The 25,423-nt window shown below is 36.1% G+C and overlaps 2 protein-coding genes across 14 annotated transcripts in view; one reads left to right on the top strand and one right to left on the bottom strand.

Annotated features, from left to right (window-relative positions):
* Positions 1–3,317, top strand: part of NT5E (5'-nucleotidase ecto) — a 55,111-nt gene extending 51,794 nt beyond the window's left edge. For both annotated transcript variants that reach the window (XM_044917388.1, XM_021693333.2), the window contains one exon: positions 1,992–3,317. In XM_044917388.1, the coding sequence (XP_044773323.1) occupies positions 1,992–2,155 (164 nt within the window). In that variant the 3' untranslated portion in view covers positions 2,156–3,317. The remainder of the gene's footprint in view (positions 1–1,991) is intronic.
* Positions 3,318–9,253: 5,936 nt separating this feature from the next.
* SNX14 (sorting nexin 14) overlaps positions 9,254–25,423 on the bottom strand; it is a 92,414-nt gene continuing 76,244 nt past the window's right edge. For 8 of the 12 annotated variants that reach the window (XM_021693573.2, XM_044917554.1, XM_044917553.1 and 5 more), the window contains 10 exons: positions 22,734–22,834; positions 20,114–20,225; positions 17,342–17,382; positions 17,079–17,198; positions 14,201–14,324; positions 13,761–13,925; positions 13,518–13,613; positions 10,994–11,085; positions 10,089–10,145; positions 9,268–9,477 (listed from right to left, as the gene is read on the bottom strand). In XM_021693573.2, the coding sequence (XP_021549248.1) occupies positions 9,439–9,477; positions 10,089–10,145; positions 10,994–11,085; positions 13,518–13,613; positions 13,761–13,925; positions 14,201–14,324; positions 17,079–17,198; positions 17,342–17,382; positions 20,114–20,225; positions 22,734–22,834 (947 nt within the window). In that variant the 3' untranslated portion in view covers positions 9,268–9,438. Of the gene's footprint in view, positions 9,478–10,088; positions 10,146–10,931; positions 10,933–10,993; positions 11,086–13,517; positions 13,614–13,760; positions 13,926–14,200; positions 14,325–17,078; positions 17,199–17,341; positions 17,383–20,113; positions 20,226–22,733; positions 22,835–25,423 lie in introns of all 12 variants that reach the window. The other 4 variants (XM_044917557.1, XM_044917558.1, XM_044917552.1 and 1 more) reach the window with 3 other exon arrangements.

Raw genomic sequence — 25,423 nt, 5'->3', positions numbered from 1 at the left:
AACTGCTTGTTCCAAGGAGGGTGGAGAGCAGAGCCAGGGCAAAGGAGGCAGCCCTTCCTGCCAGGAAAGGCACTGGCTACTTCTGTCCATTCCATAATAGAAGATGGAAGGGCAGACTTAAAAAGGTTGTCCTCTTAAGTCCCACATGAGACAGAGGCTGGTGGCTGTGCATCACCCAAGCCCAGACCTATAGGTGTTGGAGAGAAGAAGCTCACAGAGAAGATTGAGGAAGCCTTGGCCCTAAGGGTTCTCAACCCCAGCTATACATCAGAATCACTTGGGGAGCATTTTAAATTAAATACCAATATCTTGGCCCCAACTTTTAAGAGATTCTAATTTAATTGGGTTGGGGCAAAAGTCTCTTCCAGTGAGTCTAATGCAGGAGTGAGAACCACAGCAGAGAGTTCTTTTGTAAATATTAGTGATAAATTTTTTTATTAAGGTATAATTGACATATAACATTAGTGTTAGACATATAACATAATGATTCAATATATGTATATATTGTGAAATGATCGACACAATGTCATTAACATCATACAGTTACAAAAATTTTCTTGTGATGGGGACTTTTAAGATCTGCTCTCATAGCAACTTTCTAATATGCAAATACAGTATTAACTCTAGTCACCATGCTGTACATTATATCCCTATGACTGGAACCCTGGACTTTCGATCCCCTTCACCCATCTTGCCCACCCCCCCCCCCCACCACCACCACCACTTCTGGCAGCCACCAGTCTGTTCTCTGTATCTACAAGCTTGGTTTTGTTGCTGTTTAATTCCACGTATAAGTGAGATCATATGGTATTGTCTTTCTCTGACTTATGTCACTTAGCATAATGCCCTCAAGGTCCATCCATGTTATTGCAAAAGACAAGATTTCATTTTTTATGGCTGAATAGTATTCCATTGTGCGTGCATTCATGTGTATGTTTATCACATTTTATCCATTCATCCACCAATGGACACTTTTTCCACATCTTGGCTATTATAAATAATGCTGCATTGAACACAGGGGTGCATTATTTCTTTTTGAATTAGTGTTTTTGTTTTTTTTCAAATACTCAGAAGTGGAATTGCTGGATCATACAGTGCTTCTATTTTTGATTTTTTGAGGAACTTCCACACTGTTTTCCACAGTGGCTGCACCAGTTTACATTCCCACCAACAGTGCAAGAGGGTTCCCCTTTCTCCACATCCTCGCCAACACTTGTTATTTCTTGTCTTTTTTGGTAATAGCCATTCTAACCAGTGAGGTGGTATCATTGTGGTTTTGATTTGCATTTCTCTGATGATGAGGGATCTTGAGCATCTTTTCATGTTGTCTGTTGGCCATCCTTATGTCTTCTTTGGAAAAATGTCTATTCAGATTCTCTGCCCATTTTTTAATCAGATTTTTGTTTTACTTTTGAGTTGTAGGAGTTCTTTGTATATTTTGGGTGTTAACCCCCCATCAGATATAGGATTTGTGATATCAAAGTGGTATTAAAACAAAATTTTTGTCAGGTGCATATGTTTGTTGTAGTTACAGGCAATTGGTATTTTTTTAATCAGGTCTCTCTTTTGGAAATGAAGTCTCCATGGTCTGTCAATATGCGAAAATGATTTCTGACCAGGCAAGCAGAAGAAAGCCACTTTTATGTCTCAACTAATTGTTCTCGACCAGTTCCTTAATGCCCTTGTTTTGGAGTGGTTCAAAAGCAATGTCAACAACCGCTTTCTTGAGTCATCTCTGAGTAGACTGAGTTATCTAATTTTCTAGTAGTGACCAATGGGCACATTTGACATCTGGGACATGAAAAAGCAATCAAATTCTTTGCACCTTTGATTACTCTTCTTTTGTGAAATTTTATCCCTGCTTATGAAAGAAATATCTTCCCCCTTATAATTACAGAGGACTTAAGAGAAATACATTGGTTTTCCTGCTTCTTACTCTTAATTGATAATTACTTATTTTGTAACTAAAATAATGTATATATATTTTCTAGGGGACCAAGATATCAATGTGGTTTCTGGATACATCTTAAAAATGAAAGTAATTTATCCAGCGGTTGAAGGTCGGATCAAGTTTTCTGCAGGAAGTCATTGTCATGGAAGCTTTTCTCTAATATTTCTTTCATTTTTGGCAGTGATCATTGTTTTATACCAATAGCCAAAAATTCTTCTTCCCATTAATGTGTGGAACTGCATTTTTTTCCAAGTGAGATTCAAGTCTGCCTTTCAGGAACTGGCTTGGTGATGGCACAGACCATCTTGCAGGCCCCCAGAAGCTGAGCTTAGAAGATTGTTGAATGAAGACACTGACATCATCACACAGGACCAGCAAGTTAATGAATACACAGGAAAAAAAATGAAAATGAGCCCTCTGACAGGAAGGCCATCTTTAGTTTACATGTGCAAATTTTAATAAAATTTTATTAACAATCTTAAACCACAGAAATCATTATTCTCCTTTATATCCACTTTAATTTACCAGACAACAATGTTTACATTTTATCATTTACAAGGGAGTTTTAAGCACATTATCTTATTTGATGCCTGTAACTTCAGTGGACAAGGAAGGAATTTCCTGTTTGACAGATGGGAAACTGAAGCTCAGAAAGAGCAGACTTGTTCAAGGCCATACAGCTGAAAGTGATAGATCTAAGACCTGCACCCAGCTTTTCTGACCTCAAGTCCAGCACTCTTTCAACTACATCCAGTTACTGTTCGGAATGATACTTAATGGCTTCCTCTCTTCATAACTATCAACAGCATCAAGCTCCTGGATGATAAGTGTCTGCTTTATTTCAGGTCTCTACATTTTCCTTTTTAGATCCTGTTGTTATAGTGAGTTTAATGGACTAACACAGGGTAGCATTCTCTCTTGTACCACCCATGTGCCTTTAATGAGTCAGGAAACAAACAGTGCAGCAGATGATGGGAAAGGCAAAAAACAGTCCAGGGTCAGGAAGAAAGGGAAGGGAAGAACAGGACACCCAGGATGTATTTACATTACAGAAGAAAAAGAGCTAAAGGGCACTTAGATTTGTTAAGGAGATATTTGTTAAGGAGTAGCAGCATAGTGCCTGACATGTGGTATTAGCTGTTAATAATTTTATGGGATTCCATCAACTCTGCCTCTGTGCTCTTTCCTTCCTTCTTTCAATGTAAAGGTATCATTAAAGAACCTTCTAAGACAAGGTGTAATTCTAAACCTGCACCTGTCCCTCCCCAGCAAGATGCCAGCACTGTACTCTAGTCACACTACACACACACACACACACACACACACTCTCTCTCTCTCTCTCCCTCCCTCCCCACCCCCACCCCAGTCACGGAAAATCCAGAGGGAAGATGAGACAAGGATTGATCTTTAAAAGTGGTATTATATAAGGATCATTCTCAAATATAGATATGAGAACTCCTGCCTGGGAGTGAGTCCCTCTGAGTGGAAGCTCAAGAAACACCCAGACTGATGAAATGATTTATGCCCAAAAGAACAAATACTTGCTTAAGGTGGTCATGAGACCATGTGAGCCTGCTCAGCACTGCATAAATTATTCAACGAGAAATGGGAGCCTTCATCTTAAAAAATGGTGAGCAAATAGCAGTAGAGGTTTGGAGAAGCAGTGTTTGTTTCTTAATGTTTAAAAATACTAAGTACACGTGATACAAAAATATACTTTTAAACTACAACTTCTTTAAGAAGACTACTGCAGTAAAATAATGCCCTCAGTTTTGTGCATATACAGATTAGCTATAAATAAATGTCAGTAAGATTGTGAGAGGAAAATTAGAGAAAGGTGCATTTGGAGTATATTTTTTATGCTTGGCCAGTAAAATAGAATAAATTCTATTGGACACAAATTTTTAAAGAACATTTTTGTAAGTTTTCTAACTATATGTGCATGTATTGTGCAGTGGTTTAAGAAATGACCTCAGACACTTTGCAATTGTAGATTCAATTGTGCAATTCAATTGTACAATAAACCTGACGATATGCTCCTTGGCTTTGGTAGTTATTTCTTCTCTCAAGCAAACACTATAATCTGAGACGATATGACTGAAGGAAAACTCTGACAGCTTATCACCGGTATCATTTCCCTTGATCATAAGTCCCTTGCCATCTGATAACCCTCCCTATCCCCTTTCTCAACCAAAAAATGAGAAGAAAAATGCACACAATTTTTAGGAAAGAGAACACAGTAAATAAAGGATATTTTAAGTAATACTATTACATTTTCTGGCTTTCATGTACAGAATCTAATGTAGAAACTGTTTTGAGGCCTGTAGTTGTTTACTAAAAATAAAAATGATGAAGCTAGACAATGTTGGGAATTTTAATTTATCTGAACTGGTTATACATCTAAGAATCTTCAAGCATACTGATAACACAATAAACCAATTGTTATACATTGATCAATTGAATACATTAAAATCCATTTGATGGCAGAGCTGCCTTCAGCAGTTTGCAATGAAGAGTAAGCTGGGTTTCTTAGAAGAGAGTTGAGGCTGCCAACAGTTATCCATTGGAAAAAGTTGCTCCCTCAAGGACTATGAAGTCCCATGGGTATATGGCTAGACTTGTCAAAATTAGGGAAGGTTCCTGATTAGTTACCTAGGACTGCTGTAATAAACTGACACAATCTGGAACAGAAATTTATCATCTCACCATAAGTGTGAGATCAAGTTGGCAGGGTTGTTTCCTGCTGAAGACGGTGGTTGAGAATCTATTCCAAGCCTCTCCCCCAGCTTCTTGTGGCCTCAGGCATTCCTTGCCTTATAGCTGGTATTTTCACCATGTTTTTACATCCCTTTCCTTCAGTATGTCTCATGCACCCCCCCCCCCCGGCATTTGTTCCCAGGATTTATTTCATCTGAGAGAGAGAGAGCAGGAGCAGGAGGGGCAGAGAGAGAGGAATACAGAATCTCAAGCAGACTCCCTGATGAGCACAGGACCTGACGCAGGGCTCAATCTCATGACCCTGAGATCATGACCAGAGCTGAAGCCAAGAGCTGGATGCTTAACCAACTGTGCCACCCCGGTGCCCCTCTATGTCCCCTTTTATTAGGACAAAGTCATACTGGATTAGGCCCACCATAATGACTTCATTTTAGTCACCTGCAAAAACACTATTTCCAAATAAGGTCACATTCACAAGTACTGGGCATTAGGACAGAAGCCCCCACCATCTTTTCAGGGGACACAGTTCATCCCTTTAACAGTCCCCTGGCACAATACATATAATCAACTGGGGCAACCCTGCAGCAACCACCAGCTTCTGTGACTCATACATTTTGCAAATGAAAGATTATAATGAATGTTATTTTTCATACTGGTAAAATAGGATACATTTCAGAAGTTGATTTGGCTCAAGTACAACAAATCAAAAGGCACCAGTTTTCTTATCTGATGCAGTCAAAAGGAGGTGCTTTACCCAAAAAACAAACAATACAGTCAAGAAATGGGCAAAAGACATGAACAGACATTTCTCCAAAGAAGACATACAAATGGCCAACAGACACATAAAAAAACGCTCAACATCACTTGGCATCAGGGAAATACAGATCAAAACCACAATGAGATACTACATCACACTGGTCAGAATGACTAAAATTAACAACTCAAGAAAGAACAGATGTTGGTGAGGATGTGGAGAAAGGGAAACCCTCTTACACTGTTGGTGGGAATGCAAGCTGGTGCAGCCACTCTGGAAGACAGTATAGAGGTTCCTCAAGAAGTTAAAAATAGAGTTACCCTATGACCCAGCAATTGCACTACTAGGGATTTATCCAAAGGATACAAACAGTAATCTGAAGGGGCACCTGCACCCCAATGTTTATAGCAGCAATGTCCACAATAGCCAAACTATGAAAAGAGCCCAGCTATCCATCAACTAATGAATGGATAAAGAAAATGAGAGTAAAGAAAATGACTCTCTCTCTATATATATACACACACACAATGGAGTATCAGTTAGCCATCAAAAGGAATGAAATCTTGCCATTTGCAATGATGTGGATGGCACTAGAAGGTATTATGCTAAGCAAAGTCAGTCAGTCAGAGAAAGACAAATATCGTATGATTTCACTCATATGTGGAATTTAAGAAACAAAACAGATGAACAGTGGAAGGGAAGGAAAAATAAGACAAAATCAGAGAGGGAGACAAACCACAAGAAGACTCTTAACCATAGGAAACAAACAGGGTTGCTGGAGGGGAGGTAGGGAGGGGGATGGGATAACTGGGTGATGGACATTAAGGAAGGCACTTGATGGAATGAGCACTGGGTGTTCCATGCAACTGATGAATCACTAAATTCTACCTCTGAAACTAATAATACACTATATGTTAATTAAATTGAATTTAAATTTAAAAAAAAGTTGCCTTTCTCCAAAGATTCAATTCCCCCGTTCCCTAATATGAAGGTAATTACAACTTTTCTAACAGTATTCTTTTTCCTCCCCTCTTTTGTTGTTCTACATCAGGGATCAGCAAACTACAGCCTGAGGGCCAAATCCTGCCTGCCACTGCTTTAAGTAAACAGGGTGTCATTGAAATACACATCCATTACCTGGAATGCTTGACAGAAAAAAAAAAAAAAAAAAACCCATAAATACCAAATTAACAAAAAAAAGTGAAATAAAAAAAACTATTTTTCTCTGGAGCTCATAGGCCTCAGGTTAAAGATTTCTCCTCTGTGTATCCAGCACTGTCAAAGAGATTACTGGATACATTACAGAAAGCAGAGTTGAAATGGAATATAGTGAACTGGCAAGACCTATTCACTTGTTCATTCATTCAGTCAATCATTATGCTAATGTTGACTATGTCTGAAATTACAACTTGTGTATACATCATTACACAGCCTGCTAAGAAGAGTGGTAAATTAGACTTCTATTTTTATTTCTATTGTAAAATCAAATGGTTTTTAGTAAGTCAATAAATGATAATTTAAATCCTTGCTTTCAATCATTTCTCAGAAATCTTCTGATATCTATAAATGATTATACATAAAACACAATTTTATAATGTCCTTTTAAATCTGAAAACATCTTTCCATCTATTTAATTTCATTTTATCCCCTCAACCAGAAACACTGATAGTTGTTTCTATAAACACATTTCAAAATGTGAAGCTCATGTACTAGAGGACACACATAAAGATGGATAGAAAGTAATGAACAAAGTAAAATATTTGAAATGACTGGGGAACATACTTTTAAAAAGGATCCAAAGAATGCCTACTTTTGGAAATAAAAGCTTCTTTTATGGGACAACACTGACAAGCACATGAAGTGAGAGACAAATCTAAGTTTGCATTCTAACTTCACTACTCTCTCTGGCTTCAATATCCTTACCTATAACATAGAAATATCATCTCACAATTACTGTGATGGATGATAAAATGTGATAGTGTATATAAAATGCCTGGTTGACAGAGACTGCATCTAGCTCCTTTTCCTTTTATAATGTCAATGGTTACTTTTGTATGTGTCGATTTTTATACATCACATTTTCTTTAAACAGAGCTCATCCACTGCTATTAATTGAACTATATCCTCCTAAAATTCTTGTGTTGGGGGCACCTGGGTGGCTCAGTGAGTTAAGTGTCTGCCTTCAGCTTAGGTAATGATCCTGGAGTCCTGGGACTGAGTCCCTTGTTGGGCTCCCTGCTCCTCGGGGAGTCTGCTTCTCCCTCTTCCCTCTGCTTCTCTCCCCACTCATGCTCTCTCTCTCTCTCAAATAAAAAAATAAAATCTTAAAAAAAAAAATTCTTATGTTGAAGCCCAAAACCGCTTTAACATAAAAATTCTCCATATTTGGAGATGGGACCTTTATGAGGTAATTAAGGTTAAATAAAGTTGTAAGAGTAGAACCCTAATCCAACAGGATTGGTGGCCTTATAAGAAGGAGAGAGAGAGATCTCTCTCTCTCTTCCCACACACCTACACAAAGAGGTCAGGGGCACATGTTAGACGGTGGCCAACTGCAAACCAAAAGAAGAGGCCTCAGAATGAAACCTACCTTGTCGGCACCTCATCTTGGACTTCTAGCCTCTAGAACTGTGAGAAATAAATTTGTTGTTTAAGCCACCCAGTCTGTGGTATTTTGTTATGGCAGCCCAAGCAGAATGATGCACTCCTAACAACATTTTTCTCATCTAAATAAAGAGCGTATCACAATTTATAGGAAGGTAGGTAAGAATGGCATATAAAGGGCTGTAAAATATTTTATTTTTTCAGTTCACTGTGACATTTTAAGTAAGTGTTTAAAATGCTATGGATTTAAATGTGAAGAGTTAACCTGATTAATCTTCCACCTGTCCCTGAGAAATTAGTAAATACTTAAGGCTTGGAATTAAAGCACTGATTCACAGAAACTCACATATATTCTAGAATTTTCAAGCAATTTAAAATATAATAAAACTACTGACAAAATCTTTTCAAAAATTACAATACGTAATAACCATTTTTTAAAACCTTGGAAAAAAAAAAGTGAATAGTATTAAATAGGTCAGATTTCCAAATTATATTTAGTTTCATATTACTCAGCTTAGTATCTAATACATAGCTGAAACTCAGTGTATTCTGAATGAATGCTACAACCAATTAGCAAACACAAAACTCTCAATCTTGAAAGACAAATTTGTTTCAAGGAGAAAAGTAGAGCATGGGAGGGAACTCTGAGTAGAATTCTGAACATTGGCTCTTAATATTTTAAATTAACTTTCCTCAAGAAATAAAATTAATTCCATATTTTCCGTTTGGAGAGACAACAGACATAAACCGAAAATCTCCTTGACTCAATTGTTTACATAAGATTTTGGAATATAGCTACTATATTCATTCCGTGAAATGTAGTTGCAACCCCACAATCACAAATATCTGTAAGTAGTCAGTTTTCACACCTAAAAAGGGCTATAATTTGTCAATCCAGGAAGAGTAAGGAGAGGTCCTTTGTTTCTTACGAAAAACTCATAAAGAATGTCTTCTTTATAGACATGTAGTTAACTAATAGAAAACTAGAGTAAAAAGAAAAAAATCTACTAAAATGTATTAACTCTAAATAAGAAAGCAAATCAGATCTTACTCTTGTTTCCCCATACTAAACATAATTATTTTCAAAATGATACAATACAAAGACTATTGGTTTTATCTCTTTGCCTTAAGAGGATTATGAATTACCTCTTTTAAAATGGCAATAACAAATGACAGATGCTCTAACAAAATTTGGATAACAGGTAAAAAAATGAAAGACTATGAAACCCAATCACTTGTGACCATTATTAAGTTTGTGTTAGTCTTTATTAAAACAAAAAAAAAATCAAAATTTCAGACACTGGATTACATGATATATACAAGAATATACAAAAGTAAAAGAAAGAAAATACTACACTAGCACAGCAGAAATTTGTTATCTATCTGGTTATTCTTTCTCAAATCCAAATGTTTACATCCAGGATGTCACAGAGGTAACTTCTTTTTGTACCTAAAGTAAAAATAAATCTATTTAATACAAGACAATAAAACAGGGTCCATTTGTGAAGTGCCTAACAATTAATTCCACTGTATAAAAATTCTAACCTAAGATGGATATATATATATACATATACATATATATATGTATATATATATCCTCCAAGTTCAATACAATAATAATATTACCATTCTCCAATTCCAATTCATTTTGTACTATTGGGTTAATATAAGCTCAACTGCCCCAAAACACTCAAGTCTAACTTATATGGCATTCAGTGTTACAGACAGAGGACAGCCTGAAGAGCTTGGCCCATTCTAGTGCTAGGATTGAAACACACCTTCTCTGGAAAGACTCTACAGGGTATATATACATGTTCCTATCTGCTTATAATTAGGAAGGGACAAAGTCAAAACACAGGCTATTCCTTTCCTGTCCCCCCCCCAAAAAGACCCTATGTTTAAGCATGTTTAAAAAAGAAAATATAGAGTCATTTATTAAGGTTGTTCATTTTTAAAAGGATCATAGCCACAAGGGTTTCCTTAATTTTTGTGTCCCTAATTAAAACACATGTCAGCATACTATCAAAAACATAAAGAATAAAACTGCTGCTTCTCAGTTACCTTATTGAGCTCTGGAAATAGTTCTTGTATCACAATGTCCAATAAAACGTAAGTCAGCTAAAGCACCAAAAAAAAATTTTTTTTGAAGGCATTAGACAAAAGCCATAAAAATAATAAAAACAAAATTCAGGACTGTAGTTACCTCTAAATGAGAAGGCATGTGTACATTTTGTTATTATGCTTCATAAATGTTAAAGACACAATGAGGACACAAAATTTTAGCTATATTAAGATCTCAACAAAATATGTACAGACTGAACTATATACATAATGTTAACTGTGGTTATTCTATGTAATCTGAATGATGGAATTCTCTACTTTCAAATATTTATTTCATGAATTTTGTATATGTTCCAAATTTTCTACAATGAATCTGTTTAAGTCAAAACAACTCCCACCCATCCTGAGAAGGATCATATGGAATATTTTGTTAAGATAAACAGGTATTTCAAACATTTTCCAGTATAAAAAAAACACAAATGGTCAATATTTTATTTGTAAACACTAGTAACTTTACTATGCTCAAAACCAATTATATATAACTCTTAACTAGAGAGAACAAACTGATGGTTACCAGAGGGGAGGTGATGGGGATTAAGGAGGGCACTTATCATGAGGAGTACTGAGTAATGTATAAAATTGTTGAACCACTATAATGTACACTTGAAACTAATACAGCACTGTATGTCAACTATACTGAAATTAAAATAGAAAATTTAATTTAAAAATAATCAGCAAAAAAGAATAACAGATAAAATACTTTTTTTTTCCTATCTGAACGTCTGAAGTGCACTGCCTTGATTTAACATAGTGTCACTTCACAAGTAATAATATACCAGACACCCTACTATGTGTCGTTCACAAAACCTAGCCAACACTAGTTAACCTGCTTTAATGAATTTTACCTGCTTATTGAGAACTGGCTGTTGTAAGCCATCAAATAGAAGTCTGATGCTTTCATACTTGGCTTCTTCACCAATACACTTGACTATCAGATCTAAAAGAGAAAGCCAAAGGTGAAAACACTTCATATTATAAAGTGACTCATCATTAACTGGACCATGAAGCAAAATCTTCACCCTGTTTCCCAGGTATTACACAAAAACTATAAATCCGCATTTCCTAAACCAGTGTTCTGCAAGGGGCTCCTGGAAAAAAGGCTTCTATAGTCAAGAAACTCCTCCTTTTGGAGATTCACAATGCACAAAAGTATACTACAAGCTCTGAAGAATGTTGCAGTGAAGAAATCTACTTATATTATTAAGTGATAAAAGACAGTTGGAAAATAAAACATATTGTGTTATCCCATTCAGATAAAACAAATAAAATCAAATCCCAAAATTATGTGTATACATTTGTACACACTTGTATAGACATGCACAGAAAAAATGTGAGGATTAACACCAAACTGATTAGGGAGAAGATGGCTTCTACTTTTTACTCTATATATTTTCATAATGTTTGAATATCTTAATATCAGGAAAAAAAGTTTAATTTTTTAACATAGACTTTCCTCAATGAATATGACCTCTTTAATTTACTTTTGTACTTTTTTCATAATTATTACTAACCATCTTACAGAACAATCTTTTTGGGAAATGTTTAAACACTAATTTAGGATCCAAAAAGTTCTGATACATGTTTGCACAGCTGTCATTTATCACATCTGTTACCAAAGAGTTGGTCTAAAATCTAAAAAATCTCTGTTTTCCCCAAAACAGGAAAATAAAATTATTCTTAAGTAAACAAAGTGCTCAAATATTTGTCCTCCCCCCCATCATAATAAAACTCTTAATGATGTCCTTGAAAAGTTCTCACCTTATATTTGCTTCTAGGAGATAAATCTAACCCTACAAGGCAAAGGCCAAATTCAATTTATAATAAGCATAGTAGATCCTTGATATTTTCAAGATATGTGGCCCAATACGGATCTTTATGAATCCCCTAATTCACCAATACTACATAGAATTTTCCAATTAAGATGCATGACGCATAATGGACAAAAGTAAGTGATCCTTTCAGATCCTTCATGAGTTCCTAAGAAATGAAGGGTAGAGGACAACAAAAAGACATGCTTAGTTTACTCACTAAATTACTCCTCCCCAAAGAGAAGTTTTGAAGTAGATGTGATTCAAATTTGTGCCTTAGCAAAATAACAAATTACTACATTCACTGGCTTTCCATGTTGTCCCTAATATCAAAACTAAGACTGTTAAAGCCATGAACGCTAAGGGCTGCTATTACAAAACAGGTAAGAAATTATTTCATCATTTACCTACAGAAGACTTAGCCCAAAATACTTTTATTCACTTTTATATTCAGACCAGGGATTTAACTTAATTGTCTTCACACAGAGCAGCAGGACTATTCTGAGACTAGTTATTCAATGATGAGAATTCTCTAAGATACAGGCCAAAGGCCTCTTCAGTTCTTATTCTATATTTTCTCTCTGGGCACTATTATCCACTACACATAACACCCATATCTCTATCCTTTACCATTCATTTCTCCAATTTCAAAACCTGGATATCTAACTACTTATTAGACATTTCCTCCTGAATAATGTATAGGCACTTCAACTCAAAATATTCTAAACTAAATATCCTCTGTTTTGAACCCTTAACATTTTTTCCTTTTATTTCTCACTCTATAAAAGGTTACTACCATTCATTTACCTTATGGCTCAAGCCTACCTCCTTTACAGAAGAAGTGATCATTCTCCTCCTCTGAGATACTCTGTGAGTTGAACATGCCTATCACATGTATGTTTTGTCTGTATACCTGTCTTCCTGCTAGACCGAATTACTCAAGTATAGTTTTTATATCCCTTGCTCTCTGCATAGTGCCTGACATGTGGAAAGTGCTCAGTAAATTTAGAATGAATGAATTCTGATCTTTTACTCATAAACACTACTGTAGTTCTTCTCATAGTATAATGGGCAGCAGGATTCCAATTGTCCCACAAACATATCACTTTGATCAGTCTGGTTGTAAGTTGCTATTGAAAGAATCTGGCTACTGTATAAGTAGAAAAAGCCTGTATTAAAGTTCATAGTGCTTATATCATAATAACCAAATTTTATTTAACTAATGAGTTAATTTTAGTTGGTCTTTGTAACTATTTCTAAAATGATAACTCAAAATAAAAATTAGTTTCAATAATTACTATATTGTGTATGGGGTGCCTGGGTGGTTCAGCTGGTTAGGCATCTAACTCGTGATTTCACCTCAGATCATGATCTGGGGGTTGTGGGATTGAGCCCCATATCAGGCTCTGCACTTGGTGCAGAGTTTGCCTGAGATTCTCTCTCTTCCCCCCACTTACATGCTTGCTCTCTCTCTCCAAATAAATAAAATCTTTAAAAAAATTACTATACATTGTGATATCAAAGAAATGCTAATCTATATTAAACTACCTAAATATTATACCTGGAATATAATTCATCATTTCTTCAAAAGTCTGTTTTGCTCGTTTTTGCTTATCTTGGAGAGAGCGAGGTTCAGTGTTTTCACAGAATACAGCATCTAAAAAGACACAAAAAGAAGTAGTTGCTGGAATTTTTACCTATTATACACAAAGTACTTTTTCATTGCAGAAATACTAATAAACCAATGAAAAACAGGACACAAAAGTACGTAAAACATGAAACAAACACATGAGAAAATACAAACCTCTGAGAAGTGTTATGAGTGACACCAAACGGTGCTCCTGAAACAGCTGTTCTAGTTTACAATGAAGATAGTAGTCAGTATACATTTCCAGGGTGTTTTTAAACAGGATTCGAGTTCCCATTAAGAGATGATGAAGCCAGTCAGGAACTTGGAAAACCACCCGTCCTAAGAAGGATCATATGGAATATTTTGTTAAGATAAACAGATATTTCAAACATTTTCCAGTATAAAAAAACACAAATGGTCAATATTTTATTTGTAAATACTAGTAACTTTAATATGTTTGAAACCAATTATATCAAATTCTTATAAAAGAATTATCTTCAATTTAAAAAGAAGTTACAATGGGGCAATAGTGAAGAGCATTAATTTGCATCACAGAAGAAATGATACATGAATGAAAAATAGGTTTTCACAGTAACCACATAGACCTTACCTACCTACATACATCAGGTAATCATAGACTCCTTCTACAGTCATCATCTCCATAAAATAATTCTGATTTTGCTTTCTTTCTGTATTCTCAGCACGGTTTGCATTATTCTTAAACAGATCACTGAAAAGCTAAAGTAAAAATTGAAATAATTAAGAGATATGTAGTTTATTACACCTGATAACAATCACTAAAGCTAAAGTGACACAGAGCACAGGCACTTAAACTTTTCCAATCAAAACAGAATTATCAGATAGGTTATAAGCTCTGCCTCTAAAGTTTCGTATTTATGCCCAAAATTTAATAAAAAATACATATTCCTCCCAAAATAGTACATAAAAGTCTGCATTAATTTTAGACACAAAAGAAAATTCATTATTCATGAAGAAACCTTTGTTTTTTTAATACCAAAAGGAGCAAATAAACATGTAAAGATGTATATATATATTAATGATAGCTAATTTTAAAACTAACATGACTTACAGATTATAATTCACAATTAAAGGGTGTTTAGATGTGAACATTGAGCTTTAACCAAAATTCATTTGGACAATAACGGTCACAGACCAGAAATGCCTAATCAGTGTGAAAAAAAAACAAGATACAGAAAATTACTTATAGTAAAAAATTATGAAATGCAACTAAACCTCAGCCCTACCTACCCCCAGGATATGCAAAAAAGTCTACTGTTGGTAATAATAATAAAATAGCAGAAATCAAAGAACTAAAAGTCTGACAGTAAAGATCAACAAAGCCAAAAGATGAAAAGGACAAAATCGGGCGCCTGGGTGGCTCAGTTGGTTAAGCAACTGCCTTCGGCTCAGGTCATGACCCTGGAGTCCCTGGATCGAGTCCCCGCATCGGGCTCTCTGCTCAGCAGGGAGCCTGCTTCTCCCTCTGACCCTCCCCCCTCTCATGTGCTCTCTCTCTCATTCTCTCTGTCTCAAATAAATAATAAATAAAATCTTTAAAAAAAAAAAAAAAGAAAAGGACAAAATCTTCGGCAAGACTGATCAAAAGAAAAAAAAGAGAGAGACACAAATAATGTTAAAAATAAAAGGTGACACAGCTACAGATGTCAGAAAAAACAACTACTTTAGGCCAAAAAGATTTCAAATTTAGATAGAATAAAAAATGTGTTGAAAAATATAACTTATCGGGTTGCCTAAGTGCCTCAGTTGGTTAAGCATCTGACTCTTGATTTTGGCTCAGGTTATGATCTCAGGGTTATAAGATGGAGCCCTGCATCCAGCTCCATACTGGGTATAGAAGCTGCTTAAGATTCTCTCTCTCCCTCTCCCTCTCCCCCTCCCCCCCTTAAAAAAATATATATAAAACCTATAAAAACTGACTCATGTTGGGGCACCTGGGTGGCTCAGTTGATTGGGCATCCGACTCTTGGTTTCAGCTCAGGTCATGATCTTGGGGTCATGGGATCAAGCCCTTCATCAGGCTCCACACTCTCAGCTCAGAGTCTGCTTGTGCCTCTCCCTCTGCTCCTCCCCCAGCTCACGCACACTCTCTCTCTCTGTGAATAAATAAAATCTTTGAAAAAAAACTGACTCATGCAACAAATCTGAAGAATACTATATAATCATTAAATTAAGTTGTTTTTTAAAAAAACCTTCCTACCAATAAAACTCAAGGCTTAGGTGACTTTAACAACCAGTTCTACCAATTATTTAAAGAACTAGTAATTCCAATTATAACTTTACCAGCAAACAGAAAAAGGTTAATATAACTTTGATACCAGAACTTGACAAGGATAGAATGAGAAAGAAAAATTATAGGCCAAGTCCATCTATAAACATGAATACAAACTTCCTTAACCTTATTTATAAAGAATATCTATGAAAAAAGCTACACTACATGATTTAATGGTGAAACATTGAAATCATGCCCTTTGTACAATAGTTCATAGCCATGAATGAAACAAAGCCATCATTTGCATATAAGTATGTAAATCTAAAAGAATTAATAGATATATTACTAAAGTTAAGACAAGTCTAGCAAGGTTATTGAATTTAAAAAATCAATACACAAAAATTAACTATTTGTTTACCAAAAAGAAAGTTATAAAGTGAAAAAAATATAAAAGATACCTTTTATACTAATAACAAAAAAGTGAAGTTTTTGGGGAGCGGGGGAGGGCTATCCTTTGAGCTCACATTGCTCCCCATGCTGAGCACTATTCTGGAACTAAAGCAAGCTTCCTTTTTTTTTTTTTTTTTTAAAGATTTCATTGATTTATTGGTCAGAGAAAGAGTGTGCCAGAGAGAGCACAAGCAGGGGGGAGCGGCCGGCAGAGGGAGAAGCAGGCTGCCCACTGAGCAAGGAGCCCGATGCAGGATTTGATCCCAGGACTCTGGGATCACGACCTGAGCCGAAGGCAGATGCTTAACCAACTGAACCACCCAGGAATCCCTAAAGTGAGCTTCCTGCGAACTGGAAATATATCTTTATATTCCAGAGCCTGGCACTCTCAACAGTAGGCACAGGATAATATACCTGCTTAATGAATGGATTAAATATTATATAAGCCACTGAAATGAGACAAAACAAACATCAAATCAATATAAATACATTGTATCAATTAATTTCTTGAGTACTGGAAGTTGGTGATTTACTACCTAAGAAAACCACCTTAAAAAAATCCCCCAAATACAGAAATGGCAGAAGTTTACAAATACAATTATCTAAAGAAACATTTACCCGTTAATGTAAAGAGGCAAGAAACTATATATGCCCTCTTTATACTGTACAACTGATTTTCACATAAAGGATATAAGTCCTATTCATTTCATTAACACATGATGCTCCCTATAATGGAAAAGTCTCAAGTAGGACAACTTCAAACTTTATGACTCTAAGGCAATACGCAGTACCTTCTTGTTGTTTTCTGAAGTAGGGCTGAGAATGGTCAGTTCCGGTTTACTTGGTTTAGGCTTTGGAGATTCACAAGAATTAATGAAATTCATGATGAAAGGTTCCAAATGCTGACCTTTCTGTTGTAATACAGAAATCATGGTATAAAAATCAAAAATCAAGATTATGATTTTTAATAATCATATAACCCATTAAAATTCACTGATATTTAAATATGCTTACAACTATCATGTTACAGAATATACATAAATCACTTATTCACCTCTTTCATTAGTTTTCCAGGAACAGACTTTATAATTTTCCCTGCAATTAAAAGTAAAATATTAATTTTATGAAGGCATAATATATCTCATAATTGCTTACATGTATACTTCACTCGGTAATTTTATTTTTTTTTTTAGATTTTATTTATTTATTTGACAGAGAGAGAGCACAAGCAGGGGGAGCGGCAGGCAGAGGGAGAGGGAGAAGCAGACTCCCTGCTGAGCAGGGAGCCCGAAGTGGGGCTCGATCCCAGGACCCTGGAATCATACCTGAGCCGAAGGCAGATGCTTAACCAACTGAGCCACCCAGGTACCGCTTCACTAGGTAATTTTAAATACTAAACAGTCAAGTAAAAAGTAAAACAGTAAAAAATTTATAACTTACCATTTCACATTCAATAGAAATTTACAATAAATATGGTATTCTTAACTATTTATAGATACAACATTTAGGATTTACAGTGGGATTGGGGAGGGTGGGTAAGGGACTGAACAAGCCAAGTGTTGGTAACTGCTGAAATAGAGTGAGAAGTTTATTATACAAAATTCTCTACTTTCGTGTATATTTCCAATTGCCCATAGGAAATGTTTTCAAAAGATTTTAAACAATAATGAATATATAAAGATATCTAAGAGCATGTAAAAGTCAGTCAAAAAAGTTTTAAGAACTGCTAGAACATTTAAATTGGCTATTTAGGGGCACCTGGGTGGTTCAGTTGGTCAAGTGTCCAACTCTTGATTTTGGCTCAGGTCATGATCTCAGGGTCATGAGACTGAGCCCTGTGTCAGGCTCCATACTCAGAGTGGAGCCCACTTAAGATTCTCTCTCTCTCTCTCTCTCTCTCCCCCTCTTCCTTCCCCTCCACTCACACGCTCTCTTGCTCTAAAATTTACAAAAAAAAACAAAAAAACAAAAAAACCCACACACATTGACTATTTTTTTTTTTAATATTTTTATTTATTTTTTCCAACAGAGAGAGAGACAGCGAGAGAGGGAACACAAGCAGGGGGAGTGGGAGAGGGAGAAGCAGACTTCCCACAGAGCAGGGAGCCCAATGTGGAACTCGATCCCAGGACCCTGGGATCATGACCCGAGCTGAAGGCAGACGCTTAACGACTGAGCCACCCAGGCGCCCACACACTGACTATTTAAATAGCTTTATATTCTGAGTTTTAGATTAATACATATTCTAATCCTGTTTGCCAAAATTTCTTCTTGATCTTATCTCTAGGTTCCCTTATTTTAAAATACCAAGCATCTTGAGATTTTCTCAAACATTAGAAATGCCTATAAAAATTAGTCAGAATTGATAAATGCAACCTAAAATTTCTTGCAGTTCAATTTAGAAAAAAGTAGACTTATGGCAAAAGCAGGAGACATAATAACAAATTAAAATGGGAGATTGTTTTACAACATGAAAACCACCCAACCCTCTCCTATCAGCTTATTTCTCCTTTGCTACCCCCCCCATAAACTATGCCTTCCTCCTTAAAATTTCCCAAGTGCCTGGGGCACCTGGTTGGCTCAGTCAGTTAAGCATCTGAATCTTGATTTTGGCTCAGGTCATGATCTTAGGATCCTGGGATCGAGCCCTCCATCAAGCTCCACACTCAGCAGGAGTCTGCTTAAGGATTCTTTCTTTCCCCCTCCCTCTGCTCACTCTCTCTCAAATAAATAAATCTTAAAAAAAAAAAAGATTCCCCAAGTTCCTTAAACTACAGAGCTTCATCCTGTTCTTTTCTGTCTCATCTACATGCTCTTCTTGAGACAATTTATTTGTTCAATCTGATTTCAAATAACACTCAAATCTCTATTCCTTGCCTACCTCCTGGCCTCTCCTGCCTTACAAAGCTTCTTTAACTGGATTCTATAAACTCAACAAGTTCAGAACTGCTATTAATTTATTCCTTATCTCAGCAAGTAACAGCATCCCTCCAATTGTTTAAATAGAAACCTGGGTCATCTTTGATCATTTCTTCTCCTTCAGTAAAACCTAGTCAGCAACCAGGTCTACCCAATTCTGTCTCCTAGACATCATATATAACCAAGTATATAATGTCCTCACATTTTCCCCTGATAAGAAAACCTCCATGTACAAACACGAAGTATTTTGGCTCAACTAAATATATTAATTTGAAGAGATACAAATGAAAGCCAAATGCCCATTTGTAATATTTAATTCATTTGTTTAACTCTATATGTACTTAAGATTATATTATATAAAATATATTTAGAAATATTGTTTTACTTCCATTATTATCTTTAACAATTTTATTCAAACCTTGCCTGCTTGTATTACTGTGGTCTATACTGAAATTTATATAAAAGAAATCATGCTGTATATATTCTTCTGTGTCTTGCTTCTTTCATTCAACATCACACTTTTAAGATTATCAATGTTGTTGCAAATACCTACATGCTATAGGTATTCATTTTATGAATCTACCACAATTTATCTGTCTTCTATTGGTAATGACACTTGTATTATTTCCAGTTTTGGCTATAAAAACAATGATGCTAAGAACATTCTTCAATATGAATAAAAGATTCTCTAGAGTATATATCTCAGATAGGGACTGCTGAGTCATTCAATTTTATACCAAACTGTTTTTCCAAGTAGTTTCCAATTTATATTCCTCTAACAGTGTATAAGAAGTCTGTTAGAATTTGACTCATAGCTTCACTATATAAACTATTCCTCTACATTAATCTGAAAATGCTGATTATTTTCAGTTTATCCTCATATACATGATTCTTTAAATTGACTTACCAAGATTTACATCTGGTAGTATCTTATCAAGAAACTGTGTTTCTCCACCATTGGGGGAGAGAAAATCTGCCAGAAGTTGACTGTTACTCAGTTCTGGATGCTGCAGAAGTTTCTTGAGTGAAAAAAGAAAAAAAGGTGGGGTGGCGGGGAATTTAAAAGGGTCATCAAAACTATATTAAAATGGTAAGAACATCCACAAAAATTTTTTTAACCCTCAAAAGCTCTTTTATATTCAGAATAACAAAATTACATTTGTAGAAAGAACAGTATCGCACAGCAGCTAAGACCTCAGCCTCTATAGTCAGACATGAAAGGGTTTGAATTCCAGCTCTTCCACTTACCAGTGAGGTGTCCCTAGAAACTAAATTCCTAAATTACATAAGAGTTTCCTCAAATGTAAGATGAAGATAATACTACTTACTTTACAGCGTTGTTATATAAAGCATTTAGTACAGTACCTGATACACAGGAAGGAAGATTAAACACTAGCTAATATCGTTTCTCTGTTTCTCAACAATTAAAGAAGTACTACAATATCATATAACTTTCTTGATAATTAAAAGAAGTTGGCACAAAGGGTTTTGCAGAAAACTAAATGTGGAAATGTGAAATAATTTGGAAAATCTGTTGTCTGTTCTTCTTGCAACACTATTTTCTTACAAGATTAACTGACTTTTTAAAGCCGAAATTAACCCAGTCTTACCTAATATTGTTTTGTAACTTGAAACAGTTACAAAACTTTATGAGCAGAAATCTGTATAAATGAAATACCAGTAACTGAAACCTTTACCTCCCTATCACCAGAAAATACTCTTCTAGAATGTGGTGCTCTAGTTCTGAGAAAGATTTAGTTCATTCAAATAATGGGTTAATGGTACAAACAAAGGCAAAGGTTAACACTACTATATACTAGGTTCAAATATCCTTGCAGTAGTTAATAGTTATTTCATATTTCAATTTTCACACTACCAAAAAATTATATAACAAGTATTTTCTGGGTTGAAGTATTCAACAGTTCAAATACAAGATATAAAATGTAAATATCCCTTTACACTGATTAATATTTTTAATTTAAAAAGTACTTATTGTGGGCAAGGAGGCATCCAAATTTAACTGAATTAACACTTACTTAATAAAATCTACAAAATTTCATGCCCAAATAAAAAAATATTTTTTTTTAACAACAACAATAAAAAAAAAAGTATCCACTTTTTGGTCTTATGCACTTTTTTTTTTTTTAAAAGATTTTATTTATTTATTTGAGAGTGAGAGAGAGAGAATGAGAGAGGGAACACAAGAAGGGATAGGGTCAGAGGGAGAAGCAGACTCCCTGCTGAGCAGGGAGCCCGATGCGGGACTCGATCCCGGGACTCCAGGATCATGACCTGAGCCGAAGGCAGTCGCTTAATCAACTGAGCCACCCAGGCGCCCCTGGTCTTATGCACTTTATTAAAGAACGATGGTCATTAATTTTAGAGAAGTCTAAATTAATTTTAGTTAAGCGTCTGACTCTTCAGCTAACTGTACTAATAATGGAAATAACATACCAATTACATTGTTTACGTAACACTGTGCACACACTGAAAAAAAAATAAAATTCAATTCCAAGTGGTGACTGGTAGAGAATCAGGAGATCCCAAGAAACTGGAAAAACATCTACAAATTGCTAAACAAAAAACTGAGGAATAAAATGGGAGGGAAGATTCACAAATTCAGAAGTGCTAAACACAAAATCAAACAGAAACAAGACAAAAAGGGTACCTGGCTAGTTTAGTCAGTAGAGTATGCTTCTCTTGATCTTGGGGTTTTGAGTTGAAGCCCCACGTTGTGGGTACAGATTACTTTAAAAAATAATAATTTTTTTTTTAAAAAGACAAGAGGGGCACCTGGGTGGCTCAGACACTTGAGCATCTGCCTTCAGCTCAGGTCATGATCCCAGCGTCCTGGGATCGAGCCTCGCATCGGGCTCCCTGCTCAGCCAGAAGCCTGCTTCTCCCTCTCCTACTCCCCCTGCTTGTGTTCCCTCTCTCTCTGTCTCTATGTCAAATAAATAAAATTAAAAATAAAAAATCTTTAAATAAAAAAAAGACAAGAACAACAAAAAAACTACCCAGTATACTTAGAATGCATTTCATCTTACACAAGTTTTTCTTTATCTTCTCACACCAAAAGTTTTAAACTAAACTCAACATACAATTTTTCTTCTTCTAAGAAAATATCTGCTATTTCATTGGTTATCAACTTTTTTAAAAAGTATACTTTTTTTTGAAAGAGACAGTGCTTGAGTGGAAGGGAGGGGGAGAGGGAGAGAGAGAGAATCTTAAACAGGCTCCAAGCTGAGTCTATAGAGCCCAACATAGGGCTTGATCTCATGACCCTGAGATCATGACCTGAGCTGAAATCAAGAGTCGGATGCTTAACCAACTAAGCCACCCAGGAGCCCCTAAAAAGTACACTTTTCACAATAATTCATTTTCACATGGAAAAAATATCTTAAAAAATTTCAGAAATCCACACTGACAGGTATCTGTAAAACAAAATACATATACACAAGAGGAAAAAAAAGACCAATTAGACAATGCTATGATTAGCAATGTTTTCAATTGAGCTGGTACTGTACCTGTAAATATTCCTGAAACTCTTCTCTCTTTGACTTTAAGAATTCATAATTTTTGGGGCCAATGATCCTCTTGGAAGGAAGCTGGGCATCAGGAAATGTGCCTGAAATTAATATACATGAAAGTAATTAGTATGATCTGCTACTATTTTAAAAACCTAATTTATAATTTACTATGGCAAATTCAGATTCACAATGCTCCCTTATAGAGATGTAGCATTATCTTTTCAATAATCTGGACAAGGGGCACCTGAGTGGCTCAGTCAGTTAAGCATCTGCCTTCAGCTCAGGTCATGATCCCGGGGTCCTGGGATCGAGCCCTGATTCGAGCTCCCTGCTCAGTGGGGAGCCTGTTTCTCCCTCTCCCTCTGCTGCTCCCCCTGCTTGTGCCCTGTCAGGTAAAGAAATAGAATCTTTTTAAAAAGATTAATTACATATATACATACATACATACATACATAATCTTGACAAAATCCATAAGCTTCAAGTCAGAAGTCCAGACCAAAGAACCTGAGTCTACTGATAACCAAACTGATCACCAACTCTTTGTTGACACAGATTTATTTAAGCCTTCTATACTAGTAAAAAAGCCTCAGAAAAATACCATGAGATTATTTTGAAGTTGGTGGGATTCTCTTAGACAAAATCTTACAAAGAAAAATACCTACTCTCTCATGGGGAAAAAAGGTAGCATGTTGCCAATACTATACAAGATTAAAAACAAAATTTAAAAACCATGGACATGGGGTGCCTGAGTGGCTCAGTCGGTTGAGCATCCAACTCTTGGTTTTGGCTCAGGTCATGATCTCAGGGTGGTGAGATCAAGCCCAGCATCGGGCTCCACATTGGGCATGGAGCCTGCTTAAGATTCTCTCTCTCCCTCTGCCCCTCCCCCACTCCCCCTCCATTCTCTCTCTTTCAAAGAAATAAATAAATCTTTAAAAAACAAACAAACCATGGACATGCTTTCTCAAACAGGGCTGACTTTAGAAATTTAAATACCAAAAAGGAAAATATTGTTGGGAATACAACCAACTTAGGTTGATCCAGGGCTTTAAAGTATGGATTATATGTCTTCTCTCAACCCCAAATCCAAAGGAAAAGTTCTCAGAGAAAGGAGATAAGGATGGTACTGCACAAGATTGGCAGAGACAAAGAGAAAACCATTTTCTTTTTTAGATTTTATTTATTCATTTGTGTGAAAGAGCGAGAGCACGCACAAGCAGGGAGAGAGCGCATAAGCGGCAGGCAGAGGGAGAAGCAAGCTCCCCACTGAGCAAGGAGCCTGATGCGGGACTTCATCCCAGGACCCTAGGATCATGACCTGAGCCAAAGGCAGATGCTTAACTGACTGAGCCACCCAGGCATCCCAAAGAGAAAACCATTTAAAGACAAGCACAAATTCAAAACCTAAGCAAAGAGTTTGGAGTGAGACCAAAGATATCTAGATATCTTCTATAGACAGACCAATGTTCAGGCTCATGCCCAACTGTAAATTGAATGAATACACAATAAGTATTTTTTATCATCCTATAATCTCCTTATCATGGGCTTTGCTCTTAGTAAAGAAGGGTAAAAAAGGTTCCTGTCCTTCTCAATTCAGAACCAACCTGAATTTGGATCAGGGACACTCCACAAAGCTTCTCTAAAATAGGGGCGCCTGGGTGGCTCAGTCGGTTAAGCACCTGCCTTCGGCTCAGGTCATGATCCCAGGGTCCTGGGATCGAGCCCCGCATCGGGCTCCCTGCTCAGCAGGAAGCCTGCTTCTCCCTCTCCCTCTGCCTGCCTCTCTGCCTACTTGTTCTCTCTCTCTGTCAAATAAATAAATAAAATCTTTAAAAAAAAAAAAAAGCTTCTCTAAAATAAAGATTCATGGGCACCTGGGTGCCTCAGTTGGCTGTTGACTTTGGCTCAGGTCATGATCTCAGGGTTGTGAGATCGAGCACCACATCAGGTTCCATGCTGGGCATGGAGCCTGCTGAAGATTCTCTCTCTCTCCTTCTGCTCCTTTCCCACCCCACCTACGTGCTTGCTTGCATTCTCTCATAAATAAATGAATAAATAAATAAAATAAAAAGATTCAGAATACACAAATCAAACTCACGAATCTATGTACAAAATGACTGTAAATACTTCATAACTACATCCCTGACATTAACTAAAATAAATGGATGATAAAAGAGACTGAAAGGTGAGGGGAAGAACTAAAATGGAGAAGTGTTCCCCTTTTCTGACTGATCTATCCTTAAAAGAAATATTACACTACAAGTTTTGTTTCCATATCTAAGAGCTAAATAAAGCATTGCCATGATGCAGAGCAAACATGTTTATCTAGAAAGATGGCAAAAGAACAGAGCAACTCTGAAATGCCTGTTTTAAATTCTCTGCCACATCGAAATAAACAAAAATTCAACTGGAAAGAGAATCTCTTCTAAAATACAATTAAAGAATAGCTATCTTTTAATTTTTAACATTATTATTTTAAAAAGCAATAAATGTGCACTGTAAAAACTTTAAAAATATAAGCCAGAAGTGGTGGGGGGGTGAGAGGGATGGGTGGCTGGGTGACAGACATTGGGGAGGGTATGTGCTATGGTGAGAACTGTGAATTGTGTAAGACTGTTGAATCACAGACCTGTACCTCTGAAACATATAATGTATTATATGTTTCAGAGGTACAGGTCTGTGATTCA

This window comes from Neomonachus schauinslandi, chromosome 8 (genome assembly GCF_002201575.2).
Source record: "Neomonachus schauinslandi chromosome 8, ASM220157v2, whole genome shotgun sequence".
NCBI lineage: Eukaryota > Metazoa > Chordata > Mammalia > Carnivora > Phocidae > Neomonachus > Neomonachus schauinslandi.
Note: the sequence above shows the minus strand (reverse complement) of the source record. Positions and strands in the feature narration are given on the sequence as shown.